This window comes from Lepidochelys kempii, chromosome 25 (assembly GCF_965140285.1).
Source record: "Lepidochelys kempii isolate rLepKem1 chromosome 25, rLepKem1.hap1, whole genome shotgun sequence".
NCBI classification, from domain to species: Eukaryota; Metazoa; Chordata; order Testudines; family Cheloniidae; genus Lepidochelys; species Lepidochelys kempii.
Genome location: NC_136404.1, coordinates 7990986 through 8008477, shown reverse-complemented (window position 1 = coordinate 8008477; position 17492 = coordinate 7990986). Strand labels below are relative to the sequence as shown.

Here is a 17492-nt window from a genome sequence, read left to right as displayed (position 1 = left end):
CAGTTACCTTTAATGTGTACCCTCTCTCCAGGTGCCTTGGCACCTGCCTCCTGGGGTCGAGGGGCCAGATTTTTAAATGTATGTAGGTGCCTACAGCTGCAGAGAAGTGCCTCGTGGGGTTTTGGGAAGGGCCTCGGATCCGAACTCCCGATGAAATCAGTCACTGAGATCAATGGGAATCAGGCACCTCAGTGCTACATGCCTTCGACAGGCTGGGCCTGAATGCCTTGAATCTCCCCCCCGACATGCTTAGGGATTGAATGTGGAGAGCGTGGGGCTGAAACTTGCCCCTCAAATCTTGTATCTTACAGGGGGAGGGGAAAGGCCAATAACGTGTGATGGAAAGATGAGCCTGGCAAACGCGGCAGCGCGTGGGGGGCAGGGGTGGGGCACAGTCTCCTCCGCTGCAAAAAGCAGGAGCCCCCATTCCCCCCAATGGCCTGGGGGTCACTCACTCCATTGGGGGAGATTCCTCAGAGCTCTGAAGGGAAGGAAACTGCCCTGTTCCGAATGGTTCCCCTTTGAAGCGAGCTTCTTCCAAGGCTCGTGTGTGGCAGCGAGACATGGGACTAAGCCAAGGTCCAGAGGGCAAATCACAGCATCTCCACACGATGGGTTTGGTGAGGTGGTCTCCCTGCAGCACCCAAAAGCACCCACCTGGATGGCCAATGTTGGCGTGGCTTGTCGTGGGATGTGGGCGGGGGACGGATGTGGTTGGCTTTGTCGTGAGGAGGGAGTGGTTGGGGATCGGGGAGGGACAGAAGAGGGGCGTCATGCTTTGGAGAAAGTGCTTGTAGAAGATGAGGGAACCCCAGGGTTGGCGCCTGCATCCTCCTGCCAGCGGTTCATGCACCGCCGGCGGGCATTCATGAAGAAGTTGCTGACGGTGTTGAGCTCCAGGCCCAGCTGCTGCGAGATGGTCATCTGCATCTCCTTGGAGGGACGCTTGTTTTCCTTGAAGATCGCAATCAGGGTGCGGCGCTGCAGGTCCGTGAAGACCAGCCGCTGCTTCTTGGGCTGCAGGTTCCTGTCTTTCTGCTGCTCCTGTTCTTTGCGTTTGCAGGCTAGACGTTCAAAAGAAAGAACATGGCCATTAATTGGGTGCTGGCCCATGGTGCCCAGCGCTCCTCTCTCACTACTTCCGCCCTCACTTTCGGCCCATCCCTCTCTGCCACCTCTCCACCTCTCTCTTCCTCTCTATTGCCTCTGTCTCTTGAGATGGGACCAAAGGTGTCTCCTTCTCCTTCCTCTCGATTGCCTCCATCTCTTGAGATGGGGCCACCTGCCTAAGACATGCAATGCAAGTGACCACGTGGAAGGCCCTTGGAGACTTGCAACTCATGGGTCACTCCAATATCTCCTTCTGGCAGCCAGGCTGGAACTGGAGGAAACTCATGCCTTGATTTTGCCCTCCTCACCCTCTGGCAATTTGGGACCTCCTAATTCCTAAATCCTGAGTGGGGCTAATACAGGGATGCATGCAATCCTCTGCCAAGCTTGCAGCCCTATACCAGAGGTTCCAGTAGGCCCCACTGGAAACCTTCTGTTGCTCTCCATTGGCTTTTGCTGATCTCTGCTGACCTCAGTTGGACAACCAACAAGCCCGTGAACCAGTGGATCCTCAGACCCGTGGCTCTGCCCCTAAGCCCAGATGCCAACTTAAACCAGCAGGAAACAGCTGAAATTTTCTACATGGACTTTCTGTGACGTCTGCTTACATTTCCTGGCCTGCACCAGTAGTTCTCAAGGCAAAATGAGGCAACCATCATTCAGCTCCCAGAATAGATTGTCATGGGGCTTGCCCTCATTTCCCCTCTGTCTGTGAAATGGACTGTGTGACAGTCCAGGAAATCTATGCTTCCCCAACTGCCTTCGCTACTCTCTTCGCTCCCTCTCCTGCTGGATTCAAGCCCATTCTCAACATGTCACTGGTTCATTTCAGTCCAACAGAACCAGGTTCCATAGTTAAAAATCCTCCCACAGCCCAGTCTCCGCATTGAGCAATAGGTCACGCCAGGAGGTGCGTTCCCCTGCAGGTGGCACATGGAAGTTGTGGGCAGGGGATGAGCAGATTGCGAGCTCCTTGGACAGGGACCGTCTTCTCGCTTTTTGTGTTTGTGTGGTGCCTGGCATGGGCAGGGGGTTGGGACATGACTGGAGCTCCCAGGTGGTCCCACCATAATAAAATAAATAATAATAATAAATAAAACCCCATTAAATTTTCCACACTCTGCACGGGGGCTGAGGCAGTGACTAAATATATGGATTTTAATTGGCACAAATGGCCAGATTTTGCTCTTTTGGGGAAAGCTTTCTCCAGGGCCAGCTCCAGGCACCAGCTTTCCAAGCAGGTGCTTGGGGCGGCCTTCAGAAAGGGGCGGCCGGCCGTGTCCCGCGGCGGCCATTCGGCGGCAGCTCCGTCACTGTTGCACGAGCAGCAATTCGGCGGCGACTGCTTGGGGCGGCAAAATTGGTAGAGCCGCCCCTGGCTTTTGCCATTGGTTTGTTTTTTTTAAGAGAAAAAAAAAAAAACCCTTGTTGAAGCAGAATACGTGGCTTTGGTCGCCATTTTTCTGCGGTATATGTTAACATTACCTGGGAGTTTCAAAAGCGCTTAAGTGATTTAGGAGTCTTAGGGTGCGTCTACACTTCAGACGCTACAGCGGCATAGCCAGGGCACTGCCATGTGGACACTCATTACAGCAACAGGAGGGGCTAGGGTGATCAGACAGCAAATGTGAAAAATCGGGACAGGGGGTGGGGGGTAATAGGAGCCTACATAAGAAAAAGACCCCAAAATTGGGACTGTCCCTATAAAACCGGGACATCTGGTCACCTAGGAGGGGTTCACCCATCGCTGGGGTAATGCACCTCCCCGAGAAGCAGTAGCTAGGTCGACAGATGAATTCTTCCATCACCCTAGCCCTGTCTACACTGGGGGTTAGGTCGGCAAAGCTGCATCTCTCAGGAGAGTGGATTTTTCATGTCCCTGAGAGAGGTACCTATGCTGATACTCTTTGTAGGTGCAGACCTGCCCTAAGTGCCTTTTTCTAAAATGTCCCTTTGGGTGGGATTCACAAAGGGGACTTATGGTGTGTCTACACTGCAAACGAAACCCCGTGGCAGCGAGTTGCAGAGCCTGGGACTCTGGCTCGGGCTATGGCACTGAAAATAGCCATGCAGAGGTTCCCGCTTGGGCTTTGAGATCCATCCCCTTGGCCAGGTCTCAGAGCCCGAGTGGGAACGTCTACACGGCTGGTTTCGGTGCTGTAGCATGAGCCTTGCGAGACCGAGTCTGTAGACTCAGGCTCTGAGACTCGCTGCCACGAGTCTTTTTTGGAAGTGTAGACATACCCGGAGATTCAGCATTGCAGTGTCCTGTTGCCAGCTGGGATACCCAGCCTGGAGCCAGGCACCCGGGCTCCCTGTACAATGCATGGGTAGAGCAAGGTGCCTAAAAAAGGCCTTCATGGAAGCCAGCACACGGCGCGGGGACCCTCCTTAGCTAGCTCATCGGAAATGCCGAAGACAGGGCAGGGGCTCAAAGGAGTGGGGTGAGTCGGAGCTGGCGGGGGCGCACCTCGCTCCACACGAGAGCCAGAACTTGGGTAAGACGTAAGTCAATGGCGCTGTGACCAATTCCTGCTGCTGCTGATCTGGCCCCAGGTCACTACCAAATGGCGAGCTCTCTTTCTGTAGCTGTACCAGGCCCTTTGTGGATCAGCCCTGTGAGTGCGATATCACACACACTCAACACCTTCTCAGCTGGAGGATCTCCCTGATGGGATATTTGTGCTCAGCTAATGTGCATACTCTCTGCTCATGCCTTAAGCTCCTAGGCAAACAGAGCTCAGATGCCATCAGCCCCTGTGCCAGCCTCACATCAAAAATATCTGGGTGTCGCTGGCATCATCAGGAGTGGTTTGTTCACAGACTTTGGCCAGCTGGAGCAGAAGGACAGGATACACCTGGTTCCACTTGCAAGGATCCGAGCTGGTCTGCGGGGGAGGGGGGGAAAGTTCTGTGGTCTGCAATGTGCAGGAGGTCAGACTAGATGATCAGGATGGTCTTAAAGTCTATGAGTCAAAAACTCTGTGGGAGCTGGACTGCCTAAGAGGACAGATAGGCCCATGAGAATGCACAGCCCACTGTGTCCTACGGCTGTTGTGAAATGGAAACCGCTTAAAAACCAACCCCAAATAAGGAGGAACAGAGGATACCAATTAGACTGGTGCGTTTCATTGGGTTTCATGGGTATGACTTCCCCTACAGCTCATCAAGAAGCTCCATTTTTGTGTCCAGGATTCCAAGGCCATTTCAGATTCGTTTATCATGGGTCCTGCAAGGCTGGTCTGGTACTTTCACCTCTTTGCCCTGCCCACCTGCCATTTAACACTCTTAAATAGTATCCTCTCCTTTTCCCGATGATTCACAATGAGGAGCCCAATCCGTCTTTATTTCCAATGACACAAGGTAAAGGTTAAAGCGTTCCTTGCCTGTTATTTAAGAGTTTTATGGGGTCAGTTCAGGAGCGCTATTATGTCAGCAGAATGGCACCTTCTGAGGACACTGGGAATTGGTCTCAATACTTTGGCGAGGATCTTATGTCAGGGAACGCTACTAGAGTTTGTCTACACTGGAATTTCTAGTCATGTTTTCCCACGTGCTAACTAACATGATTGTAAACTCTAGTGTGGACATGACACACATTTGTTCCTAGTTGTGTTTAGCCCTAAGTTGCACATTCTGAGCTTGATTTGCCATTCTTCTGTACCTTGAATGGTTATTTACACCCATGCATAGTGGGTGTAAAACAAACCCATTTTGATTTTAGCGCCACGTGGCACTGGTGTAAAAGACTGTACAAGGTACAGGGCAATGGAGAATCTGGTCCAAACTGTCCTGTCTACCCCTGAATTCACAATTGTGTTCTTTAACATGTGGTAAAACATGACTAAAAACATGATTAAATATTTAAGTGTAGGAGTTACTCTAGAATTACTCTAGAATTGCAGCCATGTAAATGAATGCAACATCTGATTTCTAGAGTTCCAGCGTCCTCCAGAAATGTAGTCATGATGCTATTCTAAAAACTACCCGCTAGCTTGTGGCATTTATGGAGCCATCATCCAAAATCCAGGTCAGAGGGAGTCATGAGCACCAGAACCCTGAATATATTCTGTTTTTCGGGAGCTTCTAACAAACAAGCAGGATTATCGTGTGAGAAGGGCAACACATTTCAGTACCAGCTCTCTAATTCCCAAGGTATCGCATCATAACAGACATGTGGCTCTGCATTTTGGCATCTCTACTTAATGATGCACATCACCTTTGTCCTAGCAGTGAGCTCTCTGGGAGCTGAATTCTGAGGGTCCTTACTCATGCTTTACTCATTGCAACAAAGCTACCATTAACTTCGGTAGTAGTTTGGCCCGAGCAAGTACAAAAACTGAATCAATAAAGTCCTGAGGATTTGGCTCTTTGGTAGGTGACCTGGATTTTAAAAAAAGTTGTGTGTGTGTGTGTGGGAGGGGGGACCTGTGAAGATTTTTTTTAAGTTTTGCCTGTTTTTATTTCAAAATTCATTTCCAAAAATTTCAAATAAAATTTCAAAACGGCTTTGATCACCTCTGTACTTGGTCAGAAAACAGGGGAAACATAAAAAAAAAAAAGGCCTCACAAATTTCCCCAATATATATATATATATGTATACATATATTAATGTCAAATAGAAATGTTATCAGACCTCAACAGCTTTGCTGTGCAAATGGGGAGATATTTAGTGGGAAGGAAAGGGAGGGTCTCATTTTATACGGTCAGTCCCAATGTAAAGGCATCACTCTGAAGCCATCTGCCCCCTGCCCTAATCTACCGGTCCCAAGCACTCCCTTGTGTCAGGCTTCGTGACGTAAAGGGATCCAGAGTGCAGGAAAAAGGTCAGAGGTGTGAAGCTGATATTTCACTGCAATACACCTTGTGTGTGGTCACGTACACCCATACAAAGTGAGTGTCAAATGCCACGGGATCAGTAGAGGAGTGTTCTACACCAACAAAGATCAGAGCGATAGAAAATCACAATGGGATTTTACTCTGTATTAAGGCCGACTTAAAGGTGAACTGAAATTATCTGAGACCAGGTCTACACTGCAGACTTATATCGGTATAATTGCGGTGCTCAGGGGTGTGAAAAGTCTCTCCCGTCGGCGTAGGAGTGTCTTCACTTACATGCTACAGCGGTGCTGATGCAGCGTTTTAAGAGTAGACCTGCCCTCAGATCCCAGCTCACCTTCCAAAGATTTGTAGAGGCTTAGGGACTGATTTTGGAAAAGAGCCTTTCATTTTGCAGGTGAGATCACTTGCATTTAGACATCTAACTACCTGACTGGGTAAAAATTTTAAATGTGCCTAAGGCTATGTCTCCATTGCAAAAAATAAGCTGTGTTTTCACATCAAGCCAACTAGCCACCTTGCAACGCGATCTCAATATAAAACACGCACTGTCATTTTTAACCTTGTGGTGGCTACTGGAGAACAACCCTAGGTGGGGGTATATGTAAAAATTAGAGTCATTTATAGGGGAGACCAGGTTAGGGGTTTGTTACAAGAGCGGTTGGGTGAGATTCCATGGCCTGCGTTGTGCAGGAGGTCAGACTAGACGATCGTAATGGTCCCTTCTGACCTTAAAGTCTATGATTCTATGACTCTAGTGGACAGAGCTCTGGATGGGGACTCAGGAGCCCTGAATCTATTCCAGACTCTGCCACTGGCCTGCTGGGTCACATCAGGCAAGTCCCTTCTCCTCTCTGAGCCTCAGTTTCCCCATCTGTAAAATGGGGATTGTAATACTGGCAGACCAGGTGCCAGCTCATGCCAAGGCTTTTAGGCCTCACTGAACAATGAATAGGTGGACACCCTTCTGTCTCACCTGTGCGTTAGTATCATTAAGCTAGGCATTGGACTTATATAGTGTATCCTGTTTAGACTTCACGAAATGCTTGTAAATCACTGCATGCATTAATCTCACGCATAAACTTGATTTCCCATGCTATAAGGTAATACTCACGTGCTTGTTCTGTTACTGTAAAATGTTTGTTCTGAAATTACATAACTCACCAAACAGGGAAACTCACCTAGTGCTGGATGCCTGCAGGAGGCGTTATCTCCTGCCCATCAGGAAGGACTAGTGAATGCAAAGGCGCCATTGTGGAACAGACACTTTGCTGATTGCTTCCCACCCAGCCCGGAAGAGGGTACATGCCCAAGCCATCCCATCACAGCATGAACGCTGGGGGAAGGGAATTAAAATGCCTGTCAGAGAGAACTTATTATTCCTTTGCTGCTGCTGGAACTCTGAGAGGCGGGGATGTCTAAGCACATGCAGGGAGCCCCCCACCTGTTTTGCCTGGGTTAGCCCTAAGGGATATTCAGAGTCTGCTTACTAGAGACGTTACTATTAACTTTTCACACCTGACTGCAACTCGTTTGTGTGTGTTTGCTTCCTGGCTTTAACCTTGTAAATAATGCTCATTTCTTTTTCCTAGTTAACGAATCCTTAGTTAGTTGACTATAGGCAGGGCTACAAGCATTGTCTTTGGTGTGAGATCTAAGATGTAAATGGACCTAGGGTAAGTGACTGGTCCTTTGGGACTGGAAGTAAGCTGACCTTTTTGAGATCTTTGGTGTAACGTGCCTGTCTATCACAGAATCAAGCTTGCCAGGGTGGCAAGATAGGCTGCGGACTGTCTGGGACTCCATGGCAAGGCTGTATAGTGGCGGAGGAGTTTACACTTGTTATGTGACTGGTGAAATCTAAGTATAGATCTTGCAACCAGTTTGGGGTTTGTGCCCTGCTCGCCAACAGTCCCTTAGCTGCTTTTGAAAACGTTACTGTGTGTATCAGGCATGCAGAGCTCTCCGCACTCTGCATGTAGCTTATTGAGGGAGCAAAAATCATAGATTTGAAAGCCGGAAGGGACCACTGTGATCATCTAGTCTAATCTCCTGCATAGCATAGACCAGAGAATGCCACCTAGTCATTCCTGCCTTGAGGTTGATAGTTTGTGACTGAGCTTGAGAATATTGTTTTAAAATATATCCAGGCTCAATTTAAAGATCTAGATGATGGAGAATCCATCACACCCCCGGGATAAGTTGCTCCAGTGGTTAATTACCTTTCCTGTTAAAAATGAGCTTCTTGTTTCCAGTTTAAATGAAATTGCGGGCCTCAATGCAGCTGCTTCTAACCCTGGCCTTTAACACGAGGAATAGTGAGAGTACATTTTAATTGCAAATCGGTTCCTCCTAATTACTGGCAAAACCCATTTCTTTTTCTGAATTGCTTTCTAAGTTCGCGTTCATGTACGAATCCTCTTCAGATTACAGCCACCTTGAACTAACAGTATCAAACTAACTTCTGAGGTCCTCCACTTCCAGCCAAAGTTGGGCAGGTCTTGAGTTGAGCGAATCATTTGTCACAAATCATTTGTCCAACAGATTTAGCCTCTTTGCCTACTGCCTGGAATAGACACAAGCAGGTTGTAATTTCCTCAAATTCATTCATTAATCAATTAATTTTAGGCACTTTTTAGCTCCATGGACTGCTCCCAAATGGATTCTGTATGCATTCAGTGCTTCCGTCAGAGAGATTTGATTGGTCATATAAATCCCATGGCGTGGATTCTGTCCCCTGATTGGCTGAGTGCACCATATTTGCTTAGCTCTAGTTAGGACAGATGGTTTACAGGAGACAATAGATTTGTCCAAGCAAATATATTCAGTTCAAGCCATTTTCTCTCTGGTAATAATGGTTAACAGAAATAATTTTCCTGGCCCTTGCAAATGGCCCTGAATCCAGATGCTCTTTCTTCAGTGGAAACAAACATCCTACACAACAAAGATACTTTTAACCCTTTGTGGTACCAGGTGGAGCCTGTATCCCATAAGGTACCTCAGTCAAACAACTGGCAGATGAATGTTGTAGTGGAAAAACCTACCCTATGACCATCAGATGCTTGCAAAAAAAACAAACAAAAGAAACCTTTTATAGAAAATTTGACTTTTTTTCCAGACACCAATTAAAAAAAAAAACAAACCAAAACAAAGCAAGCAAACAAAAAACCCGCAGATGTGCACAATCGGAACAGTGAGTGATATGTTTGCTACGACAATATTCCCTCCTCCACCTTCACCCCCGTCACCTCCCCATTGGCTGCAAGACACGCGTTCGTCCAATCCTCCACTCACCATCCACAATGTTACCATCACGAGCCAGAGGCAAAGGTGTGCAGCAGGTCAAACTGGTGTGTGCAAAGGACTTGGGACAGTGCAAATGCAATAACAATGTGGTATTGGAGTGTATAGGAATTGTTAATGTTGTGGAGAAAGCAAAAACATAACAGGCATGTCAAGGCTATTTACTGCCTCTTGCTACCTGTGATAGAATGGTCACCGTCTGCCAGCAGTTACTCCCCAGCAATCTCTGGGCTAATGTAACATCTTCCCTGAGCTCAGAGTAGGAATTAACTAGCATGGCAAATGTTGACTTTCTGTTAGTGACCACTGTATAAATGCAGCGGCATCGCCCTCTGTTGGTGTGTGACATAGCTCCAGCTTCTTGCTATGGGTCATATCTCCTGCTCTCCATTGTCTGGGCTATAGAGTCATACATTTTTAGGTCACGAGGGACTTGATCCTGTTCTCGTCTGACCTCCTGAGTACCATATGTCTGCAGCACCTCTTTGCTCCTTGTCCTTTACGTGGCAGAGCTGCAGAACTGCCCATATCTTTTATCTGCAAATACTTCTGTACATGGCAGGGCCTAGAATTTCAAACGAGACTGGTGGGTTTTCAGGGCCCAGCATTCAGCCCCTTCTCGGGGCCTGGTTTTCAGAAGGCAGCTGCTCCGCACCCTCTGAAAATCAGGTCTGTCTAAAGTGTGTCCAGGTGGGCAGGGCACCCAAAATGCCCAGCAGCCTTTGAAAATCTGTGCAGCCTCTTGTAGCTCGTGTCTCCTGCTGCGTGTGGTATGGCTGTAAACACCTCCAGCTTCTGGCTACATGTGATGGGTCTACAGTAGCTCGGTGGTTTGCACAGGAACTCCCAAGTGGTATGTGTGAGGTCGGTGTGCTCTCCCATAGGCAGTTAAAAGGCCGTATTAACCCTGGGTGAAGCAACTGGGATGGCCTGCAGGGATGAATTTGTGCTATTACATTTCCCATGTATTGATTATCCTCTAGACAAGCTGTATTGGCTAAGCATAGACAACATCGGTTATTCGGTATTTCAAGTTTTTAAACCCAGCATTTGTTTCCAAACACAATTATTAGGAGTAATTATTAATAATCATAGCAATATGCAATCATTAATTACTAATAGCACCGCTGGACACTAAGACCTCAGATATGGTGGTCTGATTGGTTGGCTACAAACAGGGCTGCTGTTGAAAGCAAAGTATACCCTTAGTATTGCTACTGAATATATTTGCCATACACAATATTAGAAGTGATATGCTGAGGACGGGGGGGACCATGGTCTGTTGTGATCTAGCAGGTTAGAAATAGAGTTGGGTTCTCATTCTGGTGCAGATACTTTTCTGTCTGTGTGACATTGGGCTCATCATTTCTCCTCTCTGCCAGAACATAAGAACGGCCACCCTGGGTCAGAGCAGTGGTCCATCTAGCCCAGTATTTGTCTTCCAACAGTGGCAGATGCTTCAGAGGGAATAAACAGAACAGGGCAATTCATCGAGTGATCCATCCCCTGTTGTCTAGTCCCAGCTTCTGGCAGTCAGAGGTTTAGGAACATCCAGAGCATGGGGTTGCATTGCAGACCATCTTGGCTAATAGCCACTGATGGACCAATCCTCCATCAATTTATTGAACTCTTTTTTGAACCCAGTCATACTTTTGAACTTCCCAACGTCCCCTGGCAACGAGTTCCACAGGTTGACTGTGTGTTGTGTGAAGAGGTATTTCCGCATGCTAGTTTTAAACCTGCTGCCTATTAATTTCATTGGGTGACCCCTGGTTCTTGTGTTATGTGAAGGGGTAAATAACACTTCCCTATTCACTGTCTCCACACCAGTCATGATTTTATAGACCTCTCTCATCTCCCCCCTTCGTCATCTCTTTTCTAAGATGAACAGTCCCAGCCTTATTGATCTCTTCTCAAATGGAAGCTCTTCATCCCCCTCATCGTTTTTGTTGCCCTTCTCTGAACCTTTTCCAGTTCTAATATATCCTTTTTTGAGATGGGGCGACCAGAATTGCTTGCAGCATTCAAGGATTTATGGAGTGGCATTATGACATTTTCTGTTTTATTATTTTTCCCTTTCCTAATGGTTCCTAACATTCTGTTCGCTTTTTATGACCACTGTTGCGCATTGAGGGAATATTTTCCGAGAACTAGCCACAATGACTCTGAGATCTTTCTTGAGTGATAACAGCTAATTTAGACCCCACCATTTTGTATGTACAGTTGGGATTATGTTTTCCAATGTGCATTACTTTGAACTTATCAACACTGAATTTCATGTGAACTGAATTAATTGAATTTCATCCATTGCGTTTCCCAGAGATCCAGTTTAGTGATATTCCTTTGAAACTCTTCGCAGTCAGCTTTGAACTTTACTGTCATGAGTAATTTTGCATTGTCTCTAAATTTCGTCACCCTGCTTTCCAGACCATTTGTGAATATGTTGACGAGCACAGGTTGCAGTACAGACCCTTGGGAAACCCCACTATTTGCCTCTCTCCATTGTGAAAACTCATCATTTAATCCTACCCTTTGCTTCCTATATCTTTTAAGCAGTTACTGATGAGAGGACCTTCACTCTTATCCCATGATTGCTTACGAGGCTTTGGTGAGGGAACTTGTCAAAGACTTTCTGAAAGTCCAAGTACACTATATCCACTGGATCACCCCTTCTCCATATGCTTGTTGATATTCTAATAGAATTCTAATAGATTGGCGAGGCATGAGTTTCTTTTGAAAAAGCTGCATTGTGTTTGTCTGTGCATCTGATAATTCTGTTCTTTACTATGGTTTCAACCCATTTGCCTAATACCACGGTTAGGCTTACTGGCTTGTAGTTGCCAGGATCGCTTCTGGGGCCTTTTTATTTAAAAATTGGGCCCTGAGGTGGATTTACACTCACTGGGGAAGCAGTACGGGCATCTCACCTCTTCTGCATCTTAACTGAACCTGAACTATGGGGGCAGCCCCATGGAGATACAGGTAGCCGGGCCTAGAGGGAATGGTGTCCGATGTTATTCTGCCATCTAGTGGCAAGAGTGAAGTACAGACAGTTGAATAAAGATGGCTGATTTGCCGACCTGTGGTTGGATAGGACTGGCTCAGGGATGCACAGATTCAAAACAGCCCGGAAGAACCCTTAATCCTTGAGGCCCTCTGACAATGGCAGTGTTTCCCGGGTGTGGTATTAGCCACCCCAAACATTCAAAAATCTTGAGTCTGGCCTCAGATAATCACGAGATCAGCTTAAAAATCATGAGATTCAGAAAAAAAAATTACGTTCATTAGGTTCGTAGGTTACACTGGGGTCACGTTTCCAGGCAACCAGATTTAGTTCGGGACCCTGCTTTGAGCAGGGGGTTGGACTAGATGACCTCCTGAGGTCCCTTCCAACCCTGATGTTCTATGATGCTATGAACCATTAGGGCTAGAAACGTCCTTTTATAGACAATGAAAGTCTCGGGCCTGGCTGGGCCTAAGAACCTGAGCTATAATGTCTGTGCTGCCAGCACGAGTCAGTCTAGCCAGGCTGGGAGGTGCAAGCCCAGCTGCCGTCTAGCCAGACCCTAAGAGCTCACAATCTAAATAGACAATGAAGGGCTGGTTCTCCCCATTTTACAGCTGGGCAAAAGGAGATGCTGTGACTGCCTGAAAGACAAGGGAAGTCTGTGACCCAGCTGAGATTTGAGCAAAGATCTCCAGGGTCTTAGTCCACTCCTTCAACCGGGAGACCTTCTTTCTCTCAAAAGAAGCCTACCATTTACGGGCTGAAGGTCCCTGGTTCAAATCCTGCTGCCAACCCATACAGGACTGGGAGGCTGTAATAGTGGCAACCTGAATTAAGCCAAATCCTAGCTTATGATTTGTCAAAAAAATCTCCCGCCTCTAGTCACTAAGGCTGGCATTTGATTCTTAGCGCTGATATAGCACTTTTCACCCAGAGAGCTCAAAGTGCTTTACATTATCCCCATTGTACAGCTGGGAAAACTGAGGCATGGGAAGGCATAGTGATTCACCTAAGGTCACCCAGGGAACAAGTAGCAGAGCCAGGGATAGAATCGTGCTCCCCTGACTGCCTATACTGGGCCTTGTGGAGAGGATCACGCTGCCTTCTTTGGGATTTGGACAGCTTAGGCACTTTCCAGACTTATCATGCTGAAAGGGGTGGTCACAGACAGGAGGGACGCTGCAGTGAAGCAGTTCTGTAAAGAACCTCCCTGGTTCTTTCTTTTTCTTTCTTTCTTTCTTTCTTTTCTGCTGATGCAGCTTAACATGCCTCTTCCCAGTTCAATCTAATTACAGCTCCATGCAAGAAAAATCAATAGTGACTCTAGTCAGGTCTATTTACAATGGCTATCTAAACCCCAAGCTGATGGATCTTTTTCATATTTCTCATCCCTCGCAGCTGCTTTCCCAGGCAGGCTTTGTCTGCCAGGAGCTGTCTGGGCATCCTCTGTCTAGAAGGAGTCCCTGACCTAATACCGCACCAACACGGTGGAAATGGGAGTGGGAGAGGTTTGCCACATTTGCACAACCTGTGCTGGAACAAAGCCCAGCTCTCACAAAGGTGGGGCTTCTTGGTCAGCCAATCGGTGCCTTTGGATGCTGCAGCATCCCCCAAAATGTGGCATTCTGGGAATGGTGGGGGCAGGACAGAGGTCATTGCACAAGGAAGGTAAAGCTTGTCTACAGGGGGAAATTGACCGGAACAGCTCTTGCAGAACAGCTATTCCAGAAAAGCTTCCTGAGTGGACACCCTATTCCAGAATAAAAGCCCCTTCATTCTGGAATTATTTGTGCTAACAAAGTGGGGTAAATATTTTGGAATAAAATCACTATGATTCTGGAATACAATGTCCACGGGGGGGAGCCTTTCTAGAATAGCTAGTGCTGAATAGCTTGTTCTGCCGTCGCTGTTCCGGTCCATTTCCCTGGGCAGAAGAAGGTGGCTGGGAGCACAGGCGAGGGGGGTGCAGAACACTGGGACGGGTTTGGGGCTCTAATGTTCTCGCCAGCCTTACAAATGGGGGACAATCCAAGTATGTGGCGAGAGGATGGTCTTGTGGCCTGAGCTGTGAGTACTTTGGGTTCAATTCTATCACAGGCTCCTTATAGCACATAACTGTTCCTCCTCATCTATAAAATGGGGATATTATTCCTTCTCATCTCTTTAGAATGTAAGCTCTTTGGGACAGGGAATGTAGGGTTCTACGTGTATATTTAACCCACTGGTGTGCGCGCTCTAGGTCCCCCTTGGTGCCATTCCACAGAGGATTTGAATCGTTGCACCCCATTACTCTAGCTGCTTGGCTCTTCATTTCAAGAGGTAGGAGCTAAATCTTTTAGATCTGGTTCAATGCCCGGTGTGCTGGCCAAGCGGGTGGCATCATGGTGTATTACCAACCCCAAGCATTCAAGTATCATGTGATTGGCTTAAAATAATGAGATTTGAAAAAGAAATAGATTTTGTTCCCTGTTATTCACCTTCTGCTTTTTGAACTGTTATGGGGTCATGGTTTCAGGTCCAACCATCATGAGGGCTAGAAACTTACTTTTAAAAAACTAAATGCTGGGATTTCCATCTAACTCCAGGAGCTGGAGATTTAAGAAAAAGACAAATATCATGAGATTTGCAATAAAATTGCGAGAGCTGGCAGTTTTGTCCAGTATGGCCATACTTATATTCCTACAGACAAGTTCATGGAGGATCGATCCATCAATGGCTATTAGCCAAGATGGTCAGGGACACAACCTCATGCTCCGGCTGTCCCTAAATTTCTGACTGCCAGAAGCTGAGACTGGATGACATCGCTCAAGAATTGCCCTATTCTGTTCACTCCCTCTGAAGCATCTGGTACCAGCCACTTTCAGAGGACAGGATACTGGGCTAGATGAACCCTTGGTCTGACCCACTATGGCCATTCTTGTGTCCACAGTAGAGCTGGGTGGGAACGTGATTGTCCATTTTGCAGGAAATTCTGCAGTGTCTTCGTTTTTTCTGTTCAACTTTCTCAAGACATTTTTTCCCCCCAAAATGAAATTTCATCAAACTGGATCCATTTCCATGAAACATTTGGCTTTTAATGAATCAGCCTTTTCCAACAGAAACGGTTCCATTGGAAAATCTCCAACTATCGCTTTTAGGCCCTGCCTCTCACAAGGGGGTCAGGACCTGAGCAGGGGCCACTGGATGCTACTGCAATTCTAACAATAGTGATGAACTGTTTGGATTTAGGGTCCCTTGCTACTGGCATGGGAGGTGGGGGGGGGGGGGGGGAGACAATAGCCAGCACTTTCCTGCTGATCCTGTGTTACCATATCAGCCACTTGGTGCCACTCACAGAATAGCTTGTAACGAGGAGTTCATTTGATAAAACTGCAAACTGCTCACCTAACGGAGCAAAATTCATGGAATCCATTATTTGCTGGGAATTAGTTGCTTGACTCCAGTCTCTGACACAAGCTGTGGGGAAGAGGATTGTTCCCATAAGTACTGTACAGCACTATTTTATAAGGGTGCCTTTGGGTAGACAATCAAAACTCAGGTCCGGACCACTTGTGGCCATTAAAGTTCCATTTCAAAGCTGCAAGAATATGTCAACTTGTGTATATTCACCTAGAACAATGATGTCCCATCTTGATGGAAGCTTTTGCTGGCTAATGCAATAATAAAATAATAATAATAATAATTTCTAACACTGGGGCTTTAAGCAGAGGGCTGTGGCCAAATTCCAGTCTGGGTAATAAGAAAAGGAGGATTTGTGGCACCTTACAGACTAACAAATTTATTTGAGCATAAGCTTTCGTGAGCTACAGCTCACTTCATCAAGCTTATGCTCAAATAAATTGGTTAGTCTCTAAGGTGCCACAAGTCCTCTTTTTCTTTTTGCGAATACAGACTAACACGGCTGCTCCTCTGAAACCAGTCTGGGTAATGAATTATATTTTACCAACCTGCAATTGCGGTTGAATACATTCTGCTTCTTCTTCACTTCCTGTCTCAAAGTGTTGTTATGTTTCTTAGCGTTACAGGTGCTGTTGTGGTGGGTGCTGTACATAGCAAGAGACAGTCTCTGGCCCCAAAGAGCCTAACTAGACACTGGGTGGGAGGGGAACTAGAGTGGAAGTAACTCACCCAAGGTCACATGTCAGGTTACTAGCAGCGTGAGGAACTGAACCCAGGTCTCCAGTGCTTCATTTGTGAAGCTCAAGCAATTAGGTGCCAGGGCTCAAGTAATTCTTTTACTTTCATAACTGACGCAGCAAGGCCAGAGGTGCCGGGGCTCTGAACTGCCAAGCCCAGAGGTGCCAGGACTCAGCCCTGGCACAAACTAAGCACTGCTGGTCTCATAACCTACTACACTAGCCACTAGGGTACTGAGTCTCTGCAGTCTGAGTAACAGCATGTTGGGGGTCCCTGAATTCCAGCGAACAAGATGGTTTCAGTTCAGGGACGGCGGCTTGGTGGCTCTCGAGCCTCGTGCTCTTTTTAGACCTGGACCTTTTTTATCAGGGTGTGGTCACCTGTGCAATGAGTTTGTCGGTCTCCTGTGGCTCCACCCCATGGCTGGGCATGAACGGCAGGGCTACGTCTACACAGCCCATGGCAGCGAGGCTCCCAGCCGGGCTTGACAGACATGGCTTAGTGGGGCTGGCGCTCGTGCTCTGAAAACAGCTGTGTGACGTTGAGGTGGGGCTCCGAAACCCTGCCCCCCCCACCCCCTCGAGCTTCAGAGCCCCTGCTCCAGCGTGAGCCGCAATGTCTACGCAGCTGGTTCTAGTGCAGCGGAGTGGGCCCGAGCCTGTTCGCCCGGGCTGGCTGCCGTGGGCTGCGTACACAGACCCTGCAAGATCAGAAGTGCCCTGCACTGGCAGAGCAGTGTGGGCGTCTGAGAAGGGAAGAGCGTTACACAACAGAACTGGTCTGCCAACAGGGCGGGGAGCTCCAGGTCTGGGGCTGCGGTCAGGCCCGAGGGGTACTGGGGCAGAGCTCTGTGCGTACAGCCTTTCCCCGGCACTGTCCCTGGCTCAGCCCTGCCTCTATTTCATCAGCACTGACATTTACCAAACAGCCCCTAACCCGCTCTCCAAAAGACGAGCAACGGCGCGTTCCACACCAGACGCACAGTTCTAGCCTTGGATTGATTAAGTGTGTGTCGGGGTGATTTCCCTGAGGGTTCAGGCCCCTTCTCTATGGCGCTGCTACCTGTGGGCAGACGGGGTGGCAGCCTAGGGCTGGC

General features: G+C 47.7%; 1 protein-coding gene across 1 annotated transcript in view; it reads right to left on the bottom strand.

Moving 5' to 3' along the window:
- Positions 1 to 771: 771 nt before the first annotated feature.
- ONECUT3 (one cut homeobox 3) overlaps positions 772 to 17492 on the bottom strand; it is an 82466-nt gene continuing 65745 nt past the window's right edge. Inside the window, exon 2 of the mRNA XM_073324147.1 lies at positions 772 to 1064. Within this exon, the coding sequence (XP_073180248.1) occupies positions 772 to 1064 (293 nt within the window). The remainder of the gene's footprint in view (positions 1065 to 17492) is intronic.